Here is a 15396-nt window from a genome sequence, read left to right as displayed (position 1 = left end):
TGATTCACACGCGAGTGAAATTTAGGCAGGTTTAACTCCAAACTCCACCGCACTACCATCAACAAAACCTCATCAAATTTCATTACGCTCGACAAAAGATAAAGATCGTAATATTTAAAAAATTCAGATCCCTCGATAACATAACCTTAAATTATATTGAACATAAACGGCATCTAAAAGTACAATACAAGGAAAACTATTCAAACACGTACTCCGTACTCACAGATTATATACCATTTATATATTATCGATCTTCCAAGGCAACTTTTTGTACGACTTTAGTCCCAGACGTACAAACACGTCTTCAGAATTCTCTTCAAAGAACATTTTATAGGTGTTCATACATATGCGCACGCGCAAGCCACTCTTCGAATAGGTATTCGGCTTTGATCCGGCTTCAGAGTTGTCATCGCCTTCCACGTCTTCTTGCGGAATATGTCGACGCAAAAATGGCATGCGAACTTTGCTGACTGGGACGCCCTCCGTGGGTGCCGACATCACGTACGACGTAAGATAATACTTCCACTTCTCATCTGCAGATGCAGCATCATTAAGGGTAAGATCATCTTGGTCTATAAGCTGAATGGAGAGTGCTGAGGTAGCCTCATTCTACACAAAATATCAGTATCGATAGAACCCAACAATGAGTATTAACGCGTAGACATACCAGCTCTAATCGGAAGATATTCTCGTCAGCACCTAAAATCGTTTGCACCTGAAGTCTGTACACAATTTGCTCCCGCGGAACGGTCTTGGGCAAATGACGATCCTTATCATACAACATTATTATCTCGGAACACCTGGCGTCAGAAATGATAGTGTGGACATGCTTAGCAATGGCCTGCACAACCTTGTCCACGGTATATATTCGGAAAGCCCGATTACGATATGCCTGTCGCAATGACTCCTCAAACCACTGATGCTCAAGATCTCCTTCAATAAGTTTCTCACACAGATCCAAAAGCTGGCCATAGCAGTTCCCGCCGCTGAAGCCTAGGCCCATATCCTGGATCTTGGTAGAAACAATTCCGAGCTCCTGGGCAAATTCCACAGACTTCCGCGATGAAATATCCATAGACACTTCAGACTCGAGGTTCTTGACTTCTTCTAGCCTTTGATAGAGAATATGGAATAGCCTAAAAAAGCAGTATATGGTCGTGTTTGCAAAAAGATTGAACTTTGCCCGTTTGCCGTCGGGGTTAGGAGCATCCAAGCCATCCCCATTTTGCTCTTTAGTCACATGCTGTATCCAAATCTGTGCCTTTTCAGCAGCTTCCGGAATTTGCAACTCATCAGGAACCTCTGGATAAGGAGTAGCATCAGCGGAAACTTCTGGAGTCGGTTCTCGGCTATTATCCTCGTCCTTGTTGGGTTTAGACCTCCCGTGCCGACTCTTCTTAAGAACGTCACGTAAGAGGTCGCCGTCTCTTATAGGTCGTGAACGCTTAAATGATAAGGTTGATCCATCGGTGTCCTCATCCGCCGAATTCGTTTGACTCTCATCCGGAGTCTCCTCAACAGACTCAGGAATGTGAATGCCGAAGAAGAGGGGGATAAATGCCTTAACAAAACCATCCATCTTCTCCCGATCATTGCTAGAAAATGTAGTGGAGTGCTCCAGATGACAATTAACTAGCCGGATAACGTCGTTAATGGTTTCGGAGTTCTCAAAGACGCATTGCATCTGATACTTCGGGCCTGGTGTTAATGGATTTAGTCTCTTGTTCAACTGCTCCTTCTTAATCATATCAATTTCGTTAACCAAGAACTTTGTCGTAAGTGTCTTCTTGTCCGCTTGCTTAAACGTCAAACCCTGATGGTCCAGCGACTTGTAGAACACTCTCGCCTCAGTTTCTCGCCAGACTTTGTTCCACTCACGTTGAGCCCTCTTCCACTCTTCATCCTTCTGTTTCAAACGCTTCAAAACTATCGGAACAGCGACTGCAGGATTCTCATGAAGAGCATCAATCACTTCTTGTCCGCGCTCCCTATCATACACCTTCTTGACAATTCGCTGATAAATAGACTTAGAGGAGTGCCCCAATCCAGGCGTAAGTTTAAACTCAGCTTTCTCCTCAGGAGTCATATTGGCAACTCTATTTGCAATTGGCTCGAGAATCTGGACCGTTCGAAGATTACCCTCGACGTTGTGATCGTATTCGTGGCGTTCCTCTTCGATCCGATGCAGGACTTCCTCAAACTGATTCTTTCTGTGCGCAACGAAACCAGAGTCCTCGGAAGCCCAGGTAGGATGACTTACCCATTCGTCATTCAAAACTTCCCAACACATCTCATCCCGACCCGAGCATGGCTGGTGCGTCTCTGATTTAGGGAGTAATCTGTAACTAGGACCGTATGACTTGCAAAGCGACAGTTCAAGCTGATGTTTCTTGTAAGGGATATTTTCAATACTAAGAGTTCCACCGTCATAGTTAACGCATCGCTTGAACCACTCGATCAAATCCTTATTTCCTCCGATGAAGGCCTCCGCCTTCTCAACCAACAAGTTTTTGTCAATGATGTCCTGCGAGAACAAGTTCAATAGCTTTAGGAACTCGTTGTAAGTCTGCTTATTTCCGATAAATTTCTTGACTCGATCAAAGAATGCGAGCTCTTCAGCTGTTGGATTCTGTCGATCTGGAGGGGGTAAGGGTTCAGGGATCATCGGGGTAAGTGTCGGACTGATAGCATGGGCGTCAGGCTTAGGGGTAAGTTTAACCTTCTTGCCACCAGTGCTTCGCAAGTTAGAGGCTTGCGCCGGAATATCAATATTAAGAACACTCTGCGCTGATGCACTCATCGGAACTTGGCCAGCATCAGTTATGGCTGATTGCGCGCTTCGCTTTTTCTTTTCCTTTGGAACACTAGGCGGCGCAAAGTTGCCCACTGGCGGAAGACGAGTAACAGGCTGGTACACACCACTGTCTGGAGACGAGACCGATCGCTGGTGTGCAGCCTCCGGCAAGAATTGCTTGAAATCGTCAAGCAAATCAGGTGCATCTCTGAAAAGCATGGTGACTTGTGCATAAACATCGGCGATGGGCTTTTGTTCGCGCTGGTACGTCTGCAGGATCTCTAAGAAATTCTTGTAGATGTCGGGCTGAGAAGCAAAGCGATTCTAGACTGTATTAACAATTGTCTTCTTAACTAAAGCCAAGAAAAATACCTTGATCTTGTTGACATAGCTAATAGCATGATTAAACTCAACCGGGCCTCCCAGGCGCTTCTGCTCAGACTGTGATGCCTGGCGGGAGCCGTTGGCAACAGCCTGCAACTGAGACATCGAATTGTTGGTCGCATGTGATTCCGCACCGTACAGATACGATTCGCTCTGCCAGGACCTACTCTGATCGTACGACGGGAGTTGACCGTCTGGCCGGGTGGTTGTGCCCATAGGAGTCGTCACCCTGATAGGATTAGGATCGCTAGGGTCAGAAGAACACTCAATTCGGTATCCGGGTGGTAAAAACGTATTGAATCCTTGGATTAAGTTTGGGTGTCCGCTAAACAAGGTAGAAACTCGGTCAATCACACCAGGCGTGTCAATGCTACATCGTATGTTAACCGAGTCCACGATCAGCAATAGCTTCAACCTACCTCTGACTCTTGAAATCTTTCATAATATCCAAAAACCGGTTGTAAACATCTGGTTGGTTCTGGAACTGCACCTTGACTTGGTCAAGGTAGGAGAGCGCGTCCTTAACATTCAATGGGCGGTAGGCGGCTATCTGTTGAGCAGTAGAGCTAGCGGATACGGTCGACAAAGGATTCTGGGCAGCAGGAGGTCCCTGAGGTATTGGCAATGCTGCTGCAGCTTGATGCTGCGAGATTGGCGACGGCCCCGACAGCTGCTGAGGTTGAACTGGAGGCTGCTGTTGCTGAGCCGTCGGAACCGGAGCATTCGTAGACGGCGGAGAAGCCATCATAGGTTGTTGTTGGGCCACTACAGAGGAAGAAAGTGACGGCAGCGGTGTCTGCGTCATTGAGGGCGACTGACTGGGATGATTTATCTGCGGCGACGGCGTAGTAGACATTGACGGCAAATTATACCCGGAATGCTGTGGACCAGAACTTGCCAAACCGGAGATGGACGGAAGAGAAGGATAGTATCCTTGATTCCCTGATGGAAACATTTTCCGTTAACTTCAGGTCCCCAGTAACATCACATGTACGACAAGGACACTTACTGTTTCCGCCAGAGCCCAATGCAGACGGCGGAGGCAGTACGGGGTGTCCCGCTTGCTGCGATCTGGAAAACAAAGGGTTAGTTATGTCGCACCCCAAAGACTAGACTCATGGTATCTAAACATACTGGAAAGGCTGTCGCGCGTGGGATGGCGGAGGGAGAGACTGAGGCAGTCCTTGCGCGTTTTCCTGTCCGGATGGATGCCACGGTTCTTGACCAGCCATCACGGCTACAAAATGTATTCCTTAAATTACGGCCAAAAAGCCACAATACGCTAGAAACGATTTCACAAGAGCGGGCTACTTTTAGCTGCTTTGTTGGTTGATAATGCAGAGAGTCGAATTGTAGGGAGGAGGATCATTCGAATTGAGTGCTCGAAGGCCGGCTCAAGATTGAAGTTAGCAAGATCCCGTTTGGTGCACGGCTTTTTGCACACCTCTCTCACCGCTAGTGACGAATACGCCGCATTGACTTTGGGACAAGTGCGGCGCTGTTGCCATAGCAACGGACCCTATTTCTATCGTAAACATATGAGCCGAATCCGGTGCCGAGTGACTTTGGATTCCAACTAGCCGCACGACATACGAACGACCACGATTCTTACACCTGTCTCTCGTGACGCAGCCTAATATTTTGTTTCAGGTCTGTATCTGCGTGCGACAGCGTATTCGGCAATTAATTTGTGAGCCGTGGATAAAGGCTTATGAATGGCTCTCTCGCAGCAGCCCACTGCACAGGCATTGCTCCTCACGGAATTCTATGAGAATAACGCTTATAAATCTGGCCGAGCCATGTCAGTAGTGCCCCACGTCCCACAGGAATGCGAATTGGCGTCAAAGCCCAAAGAACAACATCAAGAGGAGCCCAAGCAGAAGGCTGCAAAGCCAAAGGAAAAGCCATCTTCTCTTTGCAAGACACCACCAACAACTATTCGAAGCAAGAACACTGGCGCCCAATTCCACCGCGGTATATTTCTAGGAGAGGTGTGCTTCCCTATTAGTAATTAGTGAACGAAGCTAATTAAATATAGGGTGGATTTGCTCGGTGCTTTCAAATTCAGGATGAGAATGGAAATGTGTACGCCGCAAAGACAATCGCGAAGGCCTCTCTGACTTCCGCCAAGACCAGAGCAAAGGTTAGTATTTGAGCGACGAATTCAGGGAAGTGACATTTCTAATGCGTTAAATCAGCTTCTGGGAGAGATCAAGGTTCACCAAAGCATGGATCATCCCAACATTGTGAAGTTTGTGGAGTGCTTCGAGGACGACGTCAATGTCTACATCCTTCTAGAAGTATGTTCAAACAAAACTCTTATGGATATGCATCGACGAAGGAAGCGATTCACGGAGCAGGAAGTGCGATATTTTCTTATCCAGATCCTGGGGGCCGTCAAATACATGCATGGGCGACGAGTTATTCATCGAGATCTAAAACTCGGGAATATCTTTCTTGATCATGGCATGAATATTAAGATTGGTGACTTTGGACTGGCTGCACTTTTGCTGTCAGATACGGATCGGAAGAAAACTATTTGCGGGACTCCCAATTACATTGCTCCCGAAGTTTTGTTTGGAAAGGAAGATGGGCACAGCTTTGAGGTCGACCTTTGGTCCGTCGGCATTATATTGTAAGCGGTTGCGACGTCTGGAATACTTCTCCCACCTTAAACGCTGACGAAGGGAACTAGATATGCCATGCTGATTGGAAAGCCACCATTTCAATCCAAGGAGGTCAACCTGATCTACAAGTGCGTGTAGAAAATAGACAAGCGTATTAGGTAGATGCTGACATGGTTTCAAGGAAAATCAAGGCTATTGAATATGAATTTCCGGCTGAGATCAAGATTTCACCGGAGGCCAAGGACCTCATACAATCTTTACTCAACAAGGATCCAAGTATGCGTTCTATACAAAGCTGTTCAACGACTGGTTTTTGCTAATTTGTTTTAGATGCTCGGCCCTCGCTCGACCAAATTGCAGATCACCCTTTCTTTCATGGAGAGATGCCGTCTCATCTACCATCTACTTGCCTTGAAGGAGTTCCACATTGGAAAAATCTCACTCCTTCGCTGTCAAGACGTAACTACCTCAAACTTGCCGCTGCTGCCGGTATTGGTCCTGGCTCGGGCGATGGTGGTCTTGTTTCGAAGGGTGCGGGTAGCCCTATCTCTCTTCTTAACGTCGATGCCGCTGATCCCGCAATTCCTGCACCCACTTCAGACACGGATGTACGACCGAGGAAAACGGCAAAGATCTTGCCAGAGTGCTTATCACCAAAGGTATCTGCGACGAACATCAGACAACTTGTGTCTAATGTGGCCAACGAATATGAACAAAAAACTGGCAAGATGACTCTTCGCTCGTCGCGGTCTAAACCGCTGGCCGATCTTCCAATTAATAAGCCTGTTGCTCCGCCACTGCCATCCTCCAGTAATAACTATCCTGTTCTCGGAAGAGCGCGACGAATAGGTGAGAAAGACCAGACAGAACCCCCCAAGCAAGCTGTCACCCGCAAGCTCACGGCCATGGTGTCGAAAATCAAGGAGAGTCCGAGCAAGCATCCTCTACGACCACTGGACAGGAATGTTGTGGCGTTTGGACTGTCCCATCGGTCTTGCACCGAAGTGTCTCCGAAGGAGGAAGTTTATCTGCTTCGAGAAACAATTGAGAACATCGGGCGTGGACTTGCCGGTAGTGGCGTAATCGAGGCCAGTACCCACAAAACTATTCGCGGCTTCGTTAGTCAATGGGTGGACTACTCAAATAAATACGGCATGGGATATCAACTTGCAGACGGGTGTTCCGGTGTATATTTCAACGATACAACATCGGTCGTCTTGTCTGCCAACGTTAGAAATTTTGATTACATTACTGACTCGAATAAACCATGGGCGGGGCAGGCTACCTATACGCTAGACGAAGCACCTCAGTTTTTGACAAAGAAATTGTACTTGGTGAAGCATTTTCGAGAGTATATGATGGAACACTTGTATATTCCCGAAAGAGCATTAGACCATCAAGACACAAGCAACGACGGGAAGCTGGTGTACATGACGGATTATCTTCGAACCAAACAAGCGATCATGTTTAGACTGAGCACGGGCGAGATCCAGTTTAACTTTAACGATCATCACAAAATCGTCATTGGCGATGCCGGTCGACGGGCCAAATACGTTGATGGTGCCAGGAATTCGACTGAATTGCCGCTCACGCAGATGGTGCATCGCGCGAAGAAACTAAGCAAGCTCGAGCAAATGTCCGGAGGCACATCACACGATGATGATAACCTACTGCAACGCCTGGAGTTCATTCGGATTACATTAGTAGGATGGTATACACGTGTCTCGGGAGCTCAATCCAAGGTCTAAATCCACCATGGTGATGATTAGGACATTGCATTATTTTGTATTTTTACCCCTGGAGTTAAATTCGTATTGATCCGTCGAGGAGCTTATGACTACAAGTTTCATGTTATTTTATGTTGCATAGGTTTATGGTTGGCGTCATGCATGTTGTCTGGATGTGGTTTTTGTTCAGTTAAGTTACAAGATTGTCAATATCCCAGAACGGGTCTCGGTACATATTCTTGCCGTAATAAAAGTGTTTATCCATGCAGTTTCATGTTGTTAATGGTCAATTGATGACGAAACAAAGTAGGTACAGGCATACTACACTATCTAGGACCCTAAGAATTAGCAGCAAACTTTTCGGCCGCATCGAACGCCGCCAGAGCCGCGCCATATTTCTCCCACACGCCCTTTCTATAGCCCTCATCAACACTATTAATCATAGTTTTCTCATCCCACCGCTGACTCAGAAAATCCTCAAAGCTTTCATATACGCCTTCCTTTATAACCTTCCTCTGAACCGCCCACAGCGCCTTGTAGGCCGATCCCAACGCACAAGCATTGCTCAGCTCGAGGCGATACACGCCCTCGCTAGGACCGAGAACTTCGCCCGTGACCTGGCATATCGCAGGATTTCGCGATCCGCCACCGACAACGTACACACGTCTAGGTTGACCGTTTGATGACAGCAATGGACCGGCACGTAATCGCATACTCAAATTCTGACTTTCCAGGATGGCGCGCGCATCTGCAAGTGGAACATCCCAGTCATCGCGTGCTTCGCGCAAGCCAGTCTCGTCGGACATGAAGCGCCAGGTGCCGGCCTTACAGTCTGGAACGATCTCCGGAAGGGGGAAGTAGATGCCGAGCTTGTTCTTTCCCTCCGCCGTTGATCCAAGAGGAGGCACCGACTGAGCAGCTTCGTTGAAAGAAGACCAGACGTCACTTACATCAGAGGGTGGTTTGATGCTGTTAATTTCGTCTCGAACCTTCTCGCGTGCAAGAGAGCCATTGCAGTAGCACAGCATACCCATGTAAAGCCCCTTGCTGGTGGGATGAGAGAACATGTGATAGGACGGCGAAGTCTTGTAGACAGGTGTGGACACAAGTAGAGTCGTAGATGTGCCCAGAGAGACAATGACATCAAGCGGTCTGAGAGGGAGGGCGAGAATGGTTGCTGGATTGTCCCCGGTTATGGGGGTAATAGCGCAGTCTTTAGAAAACCCGTATCGCCTAACATAATAGTCACTAATATAACCCAACGTTTTCCCTCCGTCGGGCTCGACGGGACCAAGTTTTTGCAGAAGCTTGTTCTTCTCGGCCTGACCGCCTCCAGCAACAAACTCAATGATCTTGTCGTCAAACCGCTCATTGGGAATATCCCAGAGATTCATTCCACATACGTCACTGACATCGAGAGGAGCAATAGCACCAAGCAGTAGTGACGCAAAGAAACTCGAAACCAGCGATATCCGAGCGGTTCTCTGATATCTTTCGGGATGTCGATGTCGAACCCGCATTATTTGTGGTCCGGTGAACCTATGATGGGTCTTCGATCCCGTGATTTGAGCAACAACATCAGCACCACCGATCTCCTGCTCGATATCGTCGCATTCGGCGGCAGTACTGTGGTCTTGCCAATTCGGACTCATGTCGTGGGAAAATGCTTTTGGACTCAACTGGGGCTCCAGAGGCAGATCGGGATTCAATGACGCTAACAATCGTTCCGCGTCCGCAGACCAGAACACGGAGCCGTGTTGCTGTCCGGCACCAGAAATACTTTTGACTTTGGCAAAATCCAAGCCGGCATCCTGCATCTTGCCTAGTAGGATATCGAATGCCTTGATCCACATCGCAACCGGAGCATAAACCTCGTTCAAGTCGGGGTTTGTGTAGACGCCTTTGCGGGTCTGGTATTCGGGTGTATCGACATCGAACTCGACATTTGCCTGCAGAACTGGCTCGAGTTTGGAGTTGATTGCAATGACCTTGATCTGCTGGGTCGAGAGATCGAAGCCCTAACGGCGGCGTGTCAACAAGAGAGACACAAATAAATCACGTATATACCGTACCAAAAACAAATCATCCCTCATATTACAGCTCTGACAACTATAGCAATTTGGACTAATTCTGTGTCGTAGGAGGCAACCACTTCAGGGGATGTCGATTATAAAATGGCCACGGAAAGACAACAACTACGAATCCAGCAGAGAACAGCAGAGCACCAGTATAGGCGGTCAGCGAAATGTCACCGGCAATGATTCCGACGAGAAAAGCAATAGCCTGTGAAAGACATCAGTCGATTTGAGTTCCGTCTAAGCCGGCGCGCGCCCCCACTTACACCAGCAATCGACACGAGGTAGAATGTAATCGAATCGGCTAATTGCTGTCCAACGAAATCCTGTCTATTGTCAGTCCGTGTGCCTAGACCACAAACCTAGAGGAGTACTTACAATTGGACCTTCAAGCAGAACGGTCTGGATACTAGACATGAGAAAAAATCGGGCGCTCTCGAGGCTGTGTGTGCTCTATAAATCCGGATCGGCTGTGGTAATGTTTAGACTAACAGGACTTGAGAGATGGGTGAGAGACAGAAATACACCCTATCCCTAGTGTACCCGTCACTCATAAATATAAGCTTCACGAGGCTCGCTAAGCAGCGTTTAGTATGGTTTGACAATTCACGCATAAATCGTATTTCAAATACATATCAGATAACTGTCAATATCGTAGAAGCTGTCGTTGACGATGATAACAGGTATTAAAAATAGCAGCAGTTCATGCCCGGCACCCGGCAATATCGCCCCACCAACCTCGACTGTACGCCTCGCGAAGCCTTATGCAGCGAATTTAGCAGCTGAACCAGCTTTGCCAAATGTGCTGACCAATCTACAAAGGCTCCATGACAGAATCTTGCTAACCGACCAATCACGACACTCTCATTGTGCGGAAATATTGCCTGTTCAGGACCAGCGCTGGTTCTCCGGCTGTATCCAGACAGGAGCCCCCTGAGTTATCCGGCTTTTCGCGGCAAAATAGGGTAAATTGATGTGGGGAATTTTAGATGGGGGTCTGCACAAGACAAAGTATGAACATGGGAAGAAGGCGGTCCCGAATATTTTGTTAAACCTACTGTCGATAAGATTTCGTCCATTTATGTTTCCGTTCTTCAAAATTCGTCCGATACACCAAAAAATCGAGTGCAGACAGACTACTCTTTTTCGACAAACTCAATCGCAGCGGGATAGACAAAGTCATTCTGCCTACGCACCTCATCAAACACCTCCATGACAAAGACCGACTCCTCAACTGGATAAATATCATCCACGATCTTGCCGTCGCGGATATCCCGGGCAACCGCATCTGCTTCCCAGAATAAACCTGTCGGACCTGGAATCGGAAACTTGTGAGTCTGGACGTCGTCCAGCTCTCCTTCCGCAGTAGCATTAATCTTCACGATAAACTCGGTCGGTCTTGCCGTCGAAATTGGCACGACAATTTCTCCTAGATCGCCTTGTACTCGAACCAAACATTCTTCTGGCGAGTTCACGGCGATCGAGCAAGTCGCCGTGCTAATGATGTGCGGCTTGTCCCACACCATCGTGATGACGGTACTCTCATCGACCCCTGTCAACGGTGTCTTCAAAACCGTTGAATTAATAATAGACGGGCGAGACTTCTTGTTGTCGGGGTGTTGGTAGCAGATCATTTGAATCCACGTCATTGCATACACACCAACATCCAACAGGGCGCCGCCGCCCAGCAGCGGATTATATAACCGACTATCGACATCGGGCACGAACTTATGGGCCAGGTCAGTCGTCACGCGACGGATTGCGCCAATAACTTTGTCCTCGTGCAGAAGCTTTTGGAACTCAAGCGCCAAGGGGAAAAAGCGGGTCCAGACGGCTTCCATGAGGAAGAGATTGTGGGATTTAGCGTAGTCGGCGAGATGACGGGCTTGTGCTGCGTTGATCGTGAACGCCTTTTCGCAGAGGACGTGTTTGCCGGCTTTCAGCGCCTGCAACGAAACTTCATAGTGCGAGCTATGTGGTGTCTAGTAGAGGTAAGCCCAGGTCCGATGTTCAACCTACACGACGAGAAATACATACCCCGATGTACACGACGTCGACATCAGGATCAGCGAATAAGTCCGCGTACGAGCCATATGCTTTAACTCCCTGCACGCCGTTGCCGAAATCAGAGATGAATTTCTCGGCCTTGGCGACGGACCGGGAGGCCACGGCGACCGGTTTGTGTACCACGTCGATCACTCCACGAGTGGTGGGATCGACTAGAAGATCGATGAAGAAGTGTTCGGAAATCTGGACGAGTTGGCGTTAGCGATTGCGTTTGATGGTGGCGGTGAGAGTAGTTACCGATCCGGTTGCCACTATACCCCAGCGCGCTGTGTACACCATTTTTGTTCGGTCTAGTCTAAACAATCTAATATATCGATAATATGGTCTATGTAACCCTTGCGTGAAGGGCTGAATAGCTGAACGAGTGGATTCGGACGTCTATAGCGTTTCGTAGCGCAACTCGGTGCAGATGAGTGCGAGATGCAAATATACAGCCCCCTTGACTCTGGCAGACCGGCACTGTCTGCCCCGCTCCGGCGATAAGGTTGTAGATAAACGCCGAACCGCTGTAACCGCTGTACCTACTTCCCCGGTTTTCATCTGGCAGGCAGATTGATGTTAACTCCAGAACACTAAACTTGGCCAGCTTTAGTAATCCGGACATCGATTTCAATTCGCCCCGATCTTTTGCACATGTTGCTGATCACTAATGTTCGCCGGAACCGTCTCCGTACCCTGAGTACACGAAACCTTCCCTTGATTCAAATTTACCCCTGAATCTCGCTTAAAACCCGTTAACAAAATAATTACCCGCTAATTGCCTTAATCTCTCTACTCTTGACATCGCATGCAAAGTGACCATGAACTTCGAGTCAACTGTCCTCGACATCGCTTCTGGAAGCACTGCATCGAGCTGCATCTGACATTTGACCCCGGCAACTCGTTTTGCGGGGCTGCCTGGATCCCGAATGTTTACCCGATCAGCCGCCGCCGCCGCCACCACCACCACCGGCACGTCGTCGTTGACGGCAGCATTGGAATATATCCAACAAGCGCCAGCATGACGGGTAGCGCAATCGGCTGCAAGTTGTTATTACACAATTCATTCCTAGATGCAGGTCGTGCCAAGTGTACTTGAGCGTGCTGACGTGGGGTACGAATGCATGCCGGCTGTCCTCAGCGAGATTTACAAACCGTAACAATGCTGTCGATGCTGGTGCCGTCGTCGTGGGTTGCGGTGCCGGGCTTGGGTACCCGGCCCGGGAGAATTGGACGGGGAGGGATGCGTGGGCCAAGTTGATGGTGCTCTTTGCGTATGGTCTTGGATCTTATTATTGCCAATCGCGATGGATGATTTTTAAATAAACGTCTTATTTCAAGCCAATGTGTTTCTGCCAAAAAAAAAAAAATATAGCACCGCCAAACAAAAATGAAAACTTTAGCATACATGCTCAACCTCTACAGCACTGGGTTTAATCAACCTTGGCCAATACCAACGCCACACGACTCGGAATGTACACCTGAATGAAATTATCTCGTCCATTCCACGCAAACGGTGTCGTAAAGAACTTGCTCTTGTCGTGGTCGATCCGCGCGTGTCCGCCGAACTTGTCTTCGTCCGAATCCAACACAATTTGGTATTGGCCCGGAACTTGCACACCAACACGGTAATCGGCGTACGACTGTGTCGGGTGAAGGTTGAATATGAACAGCAGCCCGCCGCGTTCAAACACAATCATCTTGTCGCCCTCGTGTTTAAGCGACACATAGGCCGGATCTGATCGCAACCACCCGTACGTCTCTTCCGTGTGCTGCATGGCGGAATCGAATTCATTCAGAAACTTGTATCGCAATAAATGATCGTCAAGAACATTCCACTGCCTTCTCGCATACCAAAAGCTATTCCCGTTGCCTTCTCGAGGGAAATCGAGCCACTCGGGGTGTCCGAACTCGTTGCCTTCGAAATTGAGGTACGCTTCGCCGCCAAGTGTGTGGGATATAAGACGGATCAGTTTGTGGAGGGCCATGCCACGGTCGATAATTGGCGTGAGTTCGGACAGGACGGACATGTTCGTATACACTTTTTTTTGTTAGTTTTATCCTGCGACAGGACAATAGCGAACTACATACTTTCTTTGTCCATCAACCAGAACGCGAGTGTCTTGTCTCCGACGAGTCTGTATCCAACATTAGCTAATTTTTGTTCACCAACAACCCGGACGATACTCACGCTTGGTCATGAGACTCGGCATATGCGACCGTCTTCTCTTTATAGCGTCTATTTGTAAGCTCATACACAATCTTGCCCATATCCCAGTCATCGTCTTTAACTTCCTTGAGCAACTTAATCCACATGTCCGGAATCGCCATCGCGAGACGATAATCAAACCCGACGCCGCCGAGTTCCATCGCCACGCACAGACCGGGCATGCCCGATACATCTTCTGCTATCGTGATGATATTCGGGTCTAGTTTGTGAAGCATGTAGTTTGCGAGGATAAGATAGTTGATAGCTTCAGGATCGACTTTTTCGTCCCCAAAGTACTCGTGATAACCACCTGAAAATCCAGTCCCGATGCCGTGGTGGGTGTACAGCATCGATGTCACGCCGTCGAACCGGAAGCCGTCGAAGTGGTATTCGTCAATGTAGAAGCGGAGGTTCGACAGCAGGAAGCGCAGGACTTCGTATTTGCCGTAGTTGAACAGGCGCGAATCCCACAACGAGTGATACCCTTTGGGACCGCCGTGGAAGTACTGGTAGTCTGTGCCGTCGAACATGTTAATGCCGTCGAGGACGTTTTTGCATGCGTGCGAGTGCACGACGTCGAGAAGGACAGTCATGCCGAGTTTGTGGGCTTCGTCGACAAGGTGCTTGAGATCCTCCGGAGTGCCGTATCGGGATGAGACCGCAAAGAAGGACGTCACCTGGTATCCGAATGATGCGTAGTAGGCGTGCTCCATGATGGCCATCAGCTGGATAACGTTATACCCGAGCTTATGAATCCGCGGCAGCGTGTCCCGAGTGAACTCGTTATAGGTCCCGACCCGCAACTCGGACGTCGAGATTCCGACGTGAGCTTCATAGATCTTTGCCGACAACGGGTGTCGTTGCGCGCGCGTGACGTTGTCGTGCTTCCACTGGTACGGCTGCGGCGGATTCCAGAATCGAGCGTCGTACACCGGTGAGACGGACAAGTCCTGGGTGACGCGTTTGATCCAGGCGGGCAAACGGTCGATGGTAGCGCCGTTCGGAAGCGTCAGCGCGATCTTGATCTTTGTATCGTGCGGGATCAATGGCACGCCGTTGTTCGACGGCAGCGTTATCGACCATATACCGTAGTCATCCTTTGTCATTCTGTGCTGGCCCCTATTCCAGTTGTCTAGTTCGGTCAGCAACCTGTCAGGCTCGGGACCAAATGGCACAAACTCACTAAAGTCGCCGATAATAGACGCATCAACCGCATTCGGTGCCCACTCGCGATACACAATGTCCCCATTGTCCAACACATGCAATCCAAATTTACTGTAACCCTATCACAAATCATGCATTAGCATGACACCCAACAAGTGCAATGGCCAACCTACTTCAGAGAACTGGACAATGCCTCCTTCATCACGTTCTAATCGGTCGATCCAGTCGACAGCAGTCTTGTGCCGCTTGACAAGGTCGTATTTGAAAGGAGACAACCACGGATCAAGTCTCAAGATGCCAGTGCCGTCGTCTTCTGGGTTTGATGTGGTCATGACGGGATCTATTTTTACCGAACTATTAGCATTCAAAA

The 15396-nt window shown here is 48.7% G+C and overlaps 5 protein-coding genes across 5 annotated transcripts; 1 reads left to right on the top strand and 4 right to left on the bottom strand.

Moving 5' to 3' along the window:
* Positions 1-71: 71 nt before the first annotated feature.
* POJ06DRAFT_216952 (uncharacterized protein) lies at positions 72-4542 on the bottom strand. Its single transcript, XM_056185544.1, has 6 exons — positions 4313-4542; positions 4188-4249; positions 3598-4120; positions 3167-3548; positions 668-3118; positions 72-609 (listed from the first exon to the last, which is right to left on the bottom strand). The coding sequence occupies exons 1-6, from the start codon at positions 4408-4410 to the stop codon at positions 238-240; spliced, it is 3888 nt and encodes a 1295-aa protein (XP_056046967.1). The 5' UTR covers positions 4411-4542; the 3' UTR covers positions 72-237.
* Positions 4543-4770: 228 nt separating this feature from the next.
* On the top strand, positions 4771-7801 carry POJ06DRAFT_298015 (kinase-like domain-containing protein). Its single transcript, XM_056190636.1, has 6 exons — positions 4771-5169; positions 5217-5321; positions 5377-5813; positions 5874-5933; positions 5987-6081; positions 6136-7801. Exons 1-6 carry the CDS (start codon positions 4894-4896, stop codon positions 7551-7553), a joined length of 2391 nt encoding a protein of 796 aa, XP_056046966.1. The 5' UTR covers positions 4771-4893; the 3' UTR covers positions 7554-7801.
* POJ06DRAFT_272236 (uncharacterized protein) lies at positions 7802-10206 on the bottom strand. The gene is made up of 4 exons (XM_056189555.1): positions 9986-10206; positions 9874-9933; positions 9732-9815; positions 7802-9550 (listed from the first exon to the last, which is right to left on the bottom strand). The coding sequence occupies exons 1-4, from the start codon at positions 10022-10024 to the stop codon at positions 7871-7873; spliced, it is 1863 nt and encodes a 620-aa protein (XP_056046965.1). The 5' UTR covers positions 10025-10206; the 3' UTR covers positions 7802-7870.
* A 408-nt stretch (positions 10207-10614) lies between these two features.
* On the bottom strand, positions 10615-12111 carry POJ06DRAFT_242103 (uncharacterized protein). Its single transcript, XM_056186194.1, has 3 exons — positions 11912-12111; positions 11645-11857; positions 10615-11589 (listed from the first exon to the last, which is right to left on the bottom strand). Exons 1-3 carry the CDS (start codon positions 11951-11953, stop codon positions 10744-10746), a joined length of 1101 nt encoding a protein of 366 aa, XP_056046964.1. The 5' UTR covers positions 11954-12111; the 3' UTR covers positions 10615-10743.
* A 975-nt stretch (positions 12112-13086) lies between these two features.
* Positions 13087-15358, bottom strand: POJ06DRAFT_279281 (glycoside hydrolase superfamily; the record flags this gene model as incomplete). The annotated part of the gene is made up of 5 exons (XM_056189798.1): positions 13087-13694; positions 13745-13791; positions 13845-14994; positions 15046-15145; positions 15200-15358. The coding sequence occupies 5 exons, from the start codon at positions 15356-15358 to the stop codon at positions 13087-13089; spliced, it is 2064 nt and encodes a 687-aa protein (XP_056046963.1).
* Between the last annotated feature and the right edge of the window lie 38 nt (positions 15359-15396).

The sequence above is a fragment of the Lipomyces tetrasporus genome (assembly GCF_029532465.1).
Source record: "Lipomyces tetrasporus strain NRRL Y-64009 chromosome Unknown POJ06scaffold_1, whole genome shotgun sequence".
Lineage (NCBI taxonomy): Eukaryota > Fungi > Ascomycota > Lipomycetes > Lipomycetales > Lipomycetaceae > Lipomyces > Lipomyces tetrasporus.
Note: the sequence above shows the minus strand (reverse complement) of the source record. Positions and strands in the feature narration are given on the sequence as shown.

Coding starts and splice junctions, on each gene's coding strand:
- POJ06DRAFT_216952 (XM_056185544.1), bottom strand. CDS start 4,410: ATGGCTGGTCAAGAACCGTGGCATCCATCCGGACAGGAAAACGCGCAA. Junction 4,250..4,312: donor CACGCGCGACAGCCTTTCCA/GTATGTTTAGAT, acceptor TTTGTTTTCCAG/ATCGCAGCAAGCGGGACACC. Junction 3,119..3,166: donor GCTATGTCAACAAGATCAAG/GTATTTTTCTTG, acceptor AATACAGTCTAG/AATCGCTTTGCTTCTCAGCC.
- POJ06DRAFT_298015 (XM_056190636.1), top strand. CDS start 4,894: ATGGCTCTCTCGCAGCAGCCCACTGCACAGGCATTGCTCCTCACGGAA. Junction 5,322..5,376: donor CCGCCAAGACCAGAGCAAAG/GTTAGTATTTGA, acceptor GCGTTAAATCAG/CTTCTGGGAGAGATCAAGGT. Junction 6,082..6,135: donor TTTACTCAACAAGGATCCAA/GTATGCGTTCTA, acceptor AATTTGTTTTAG/ATGCTCGGCCCTCGCTCGAC.
- POJ06DRAFT_272236 (XM_056189555.1), bottom strand. CDS start 10,024: ATGTCTAGTATCCAGACCGTTCTGCTTGAAGGTCCAATT. Junction 9,934..9,985: donor TTCTGCTTGAAGGTCCAATT/GTAAGTACTCCT, acceptor GACAATAGACAG/GATTTCGTTGGACAGCAATT. Junction 9,551..9,731: donor TGCTGTTCTCTGCTGGATTC/GTAGTTGTTGTC, acceptor CGCCGCCGTTAG/GGCTTCGATCTCTCGACCCA.
- POJ06DRAFT_242103 (XM_056186194.1), bottom strand. CDS start 11,953: ATGGTGTACACAGCGCGCTGGGGTATAGTGGCAACCGGATCG. Junction 11,858..11,911: donor GTATAGTGGCAACCGGATCG/GTAACTACTCTC, acceptor CAACTCGTCCAG/ATTTCCGAACACTTCTTCAT. Junction 11,590..11,644: donor TCGACGTCGTGTACATCGGG/GTATGTATTTCT, acceptor TACCTCTACTAG/ACACCACATAGCTCGCACTA.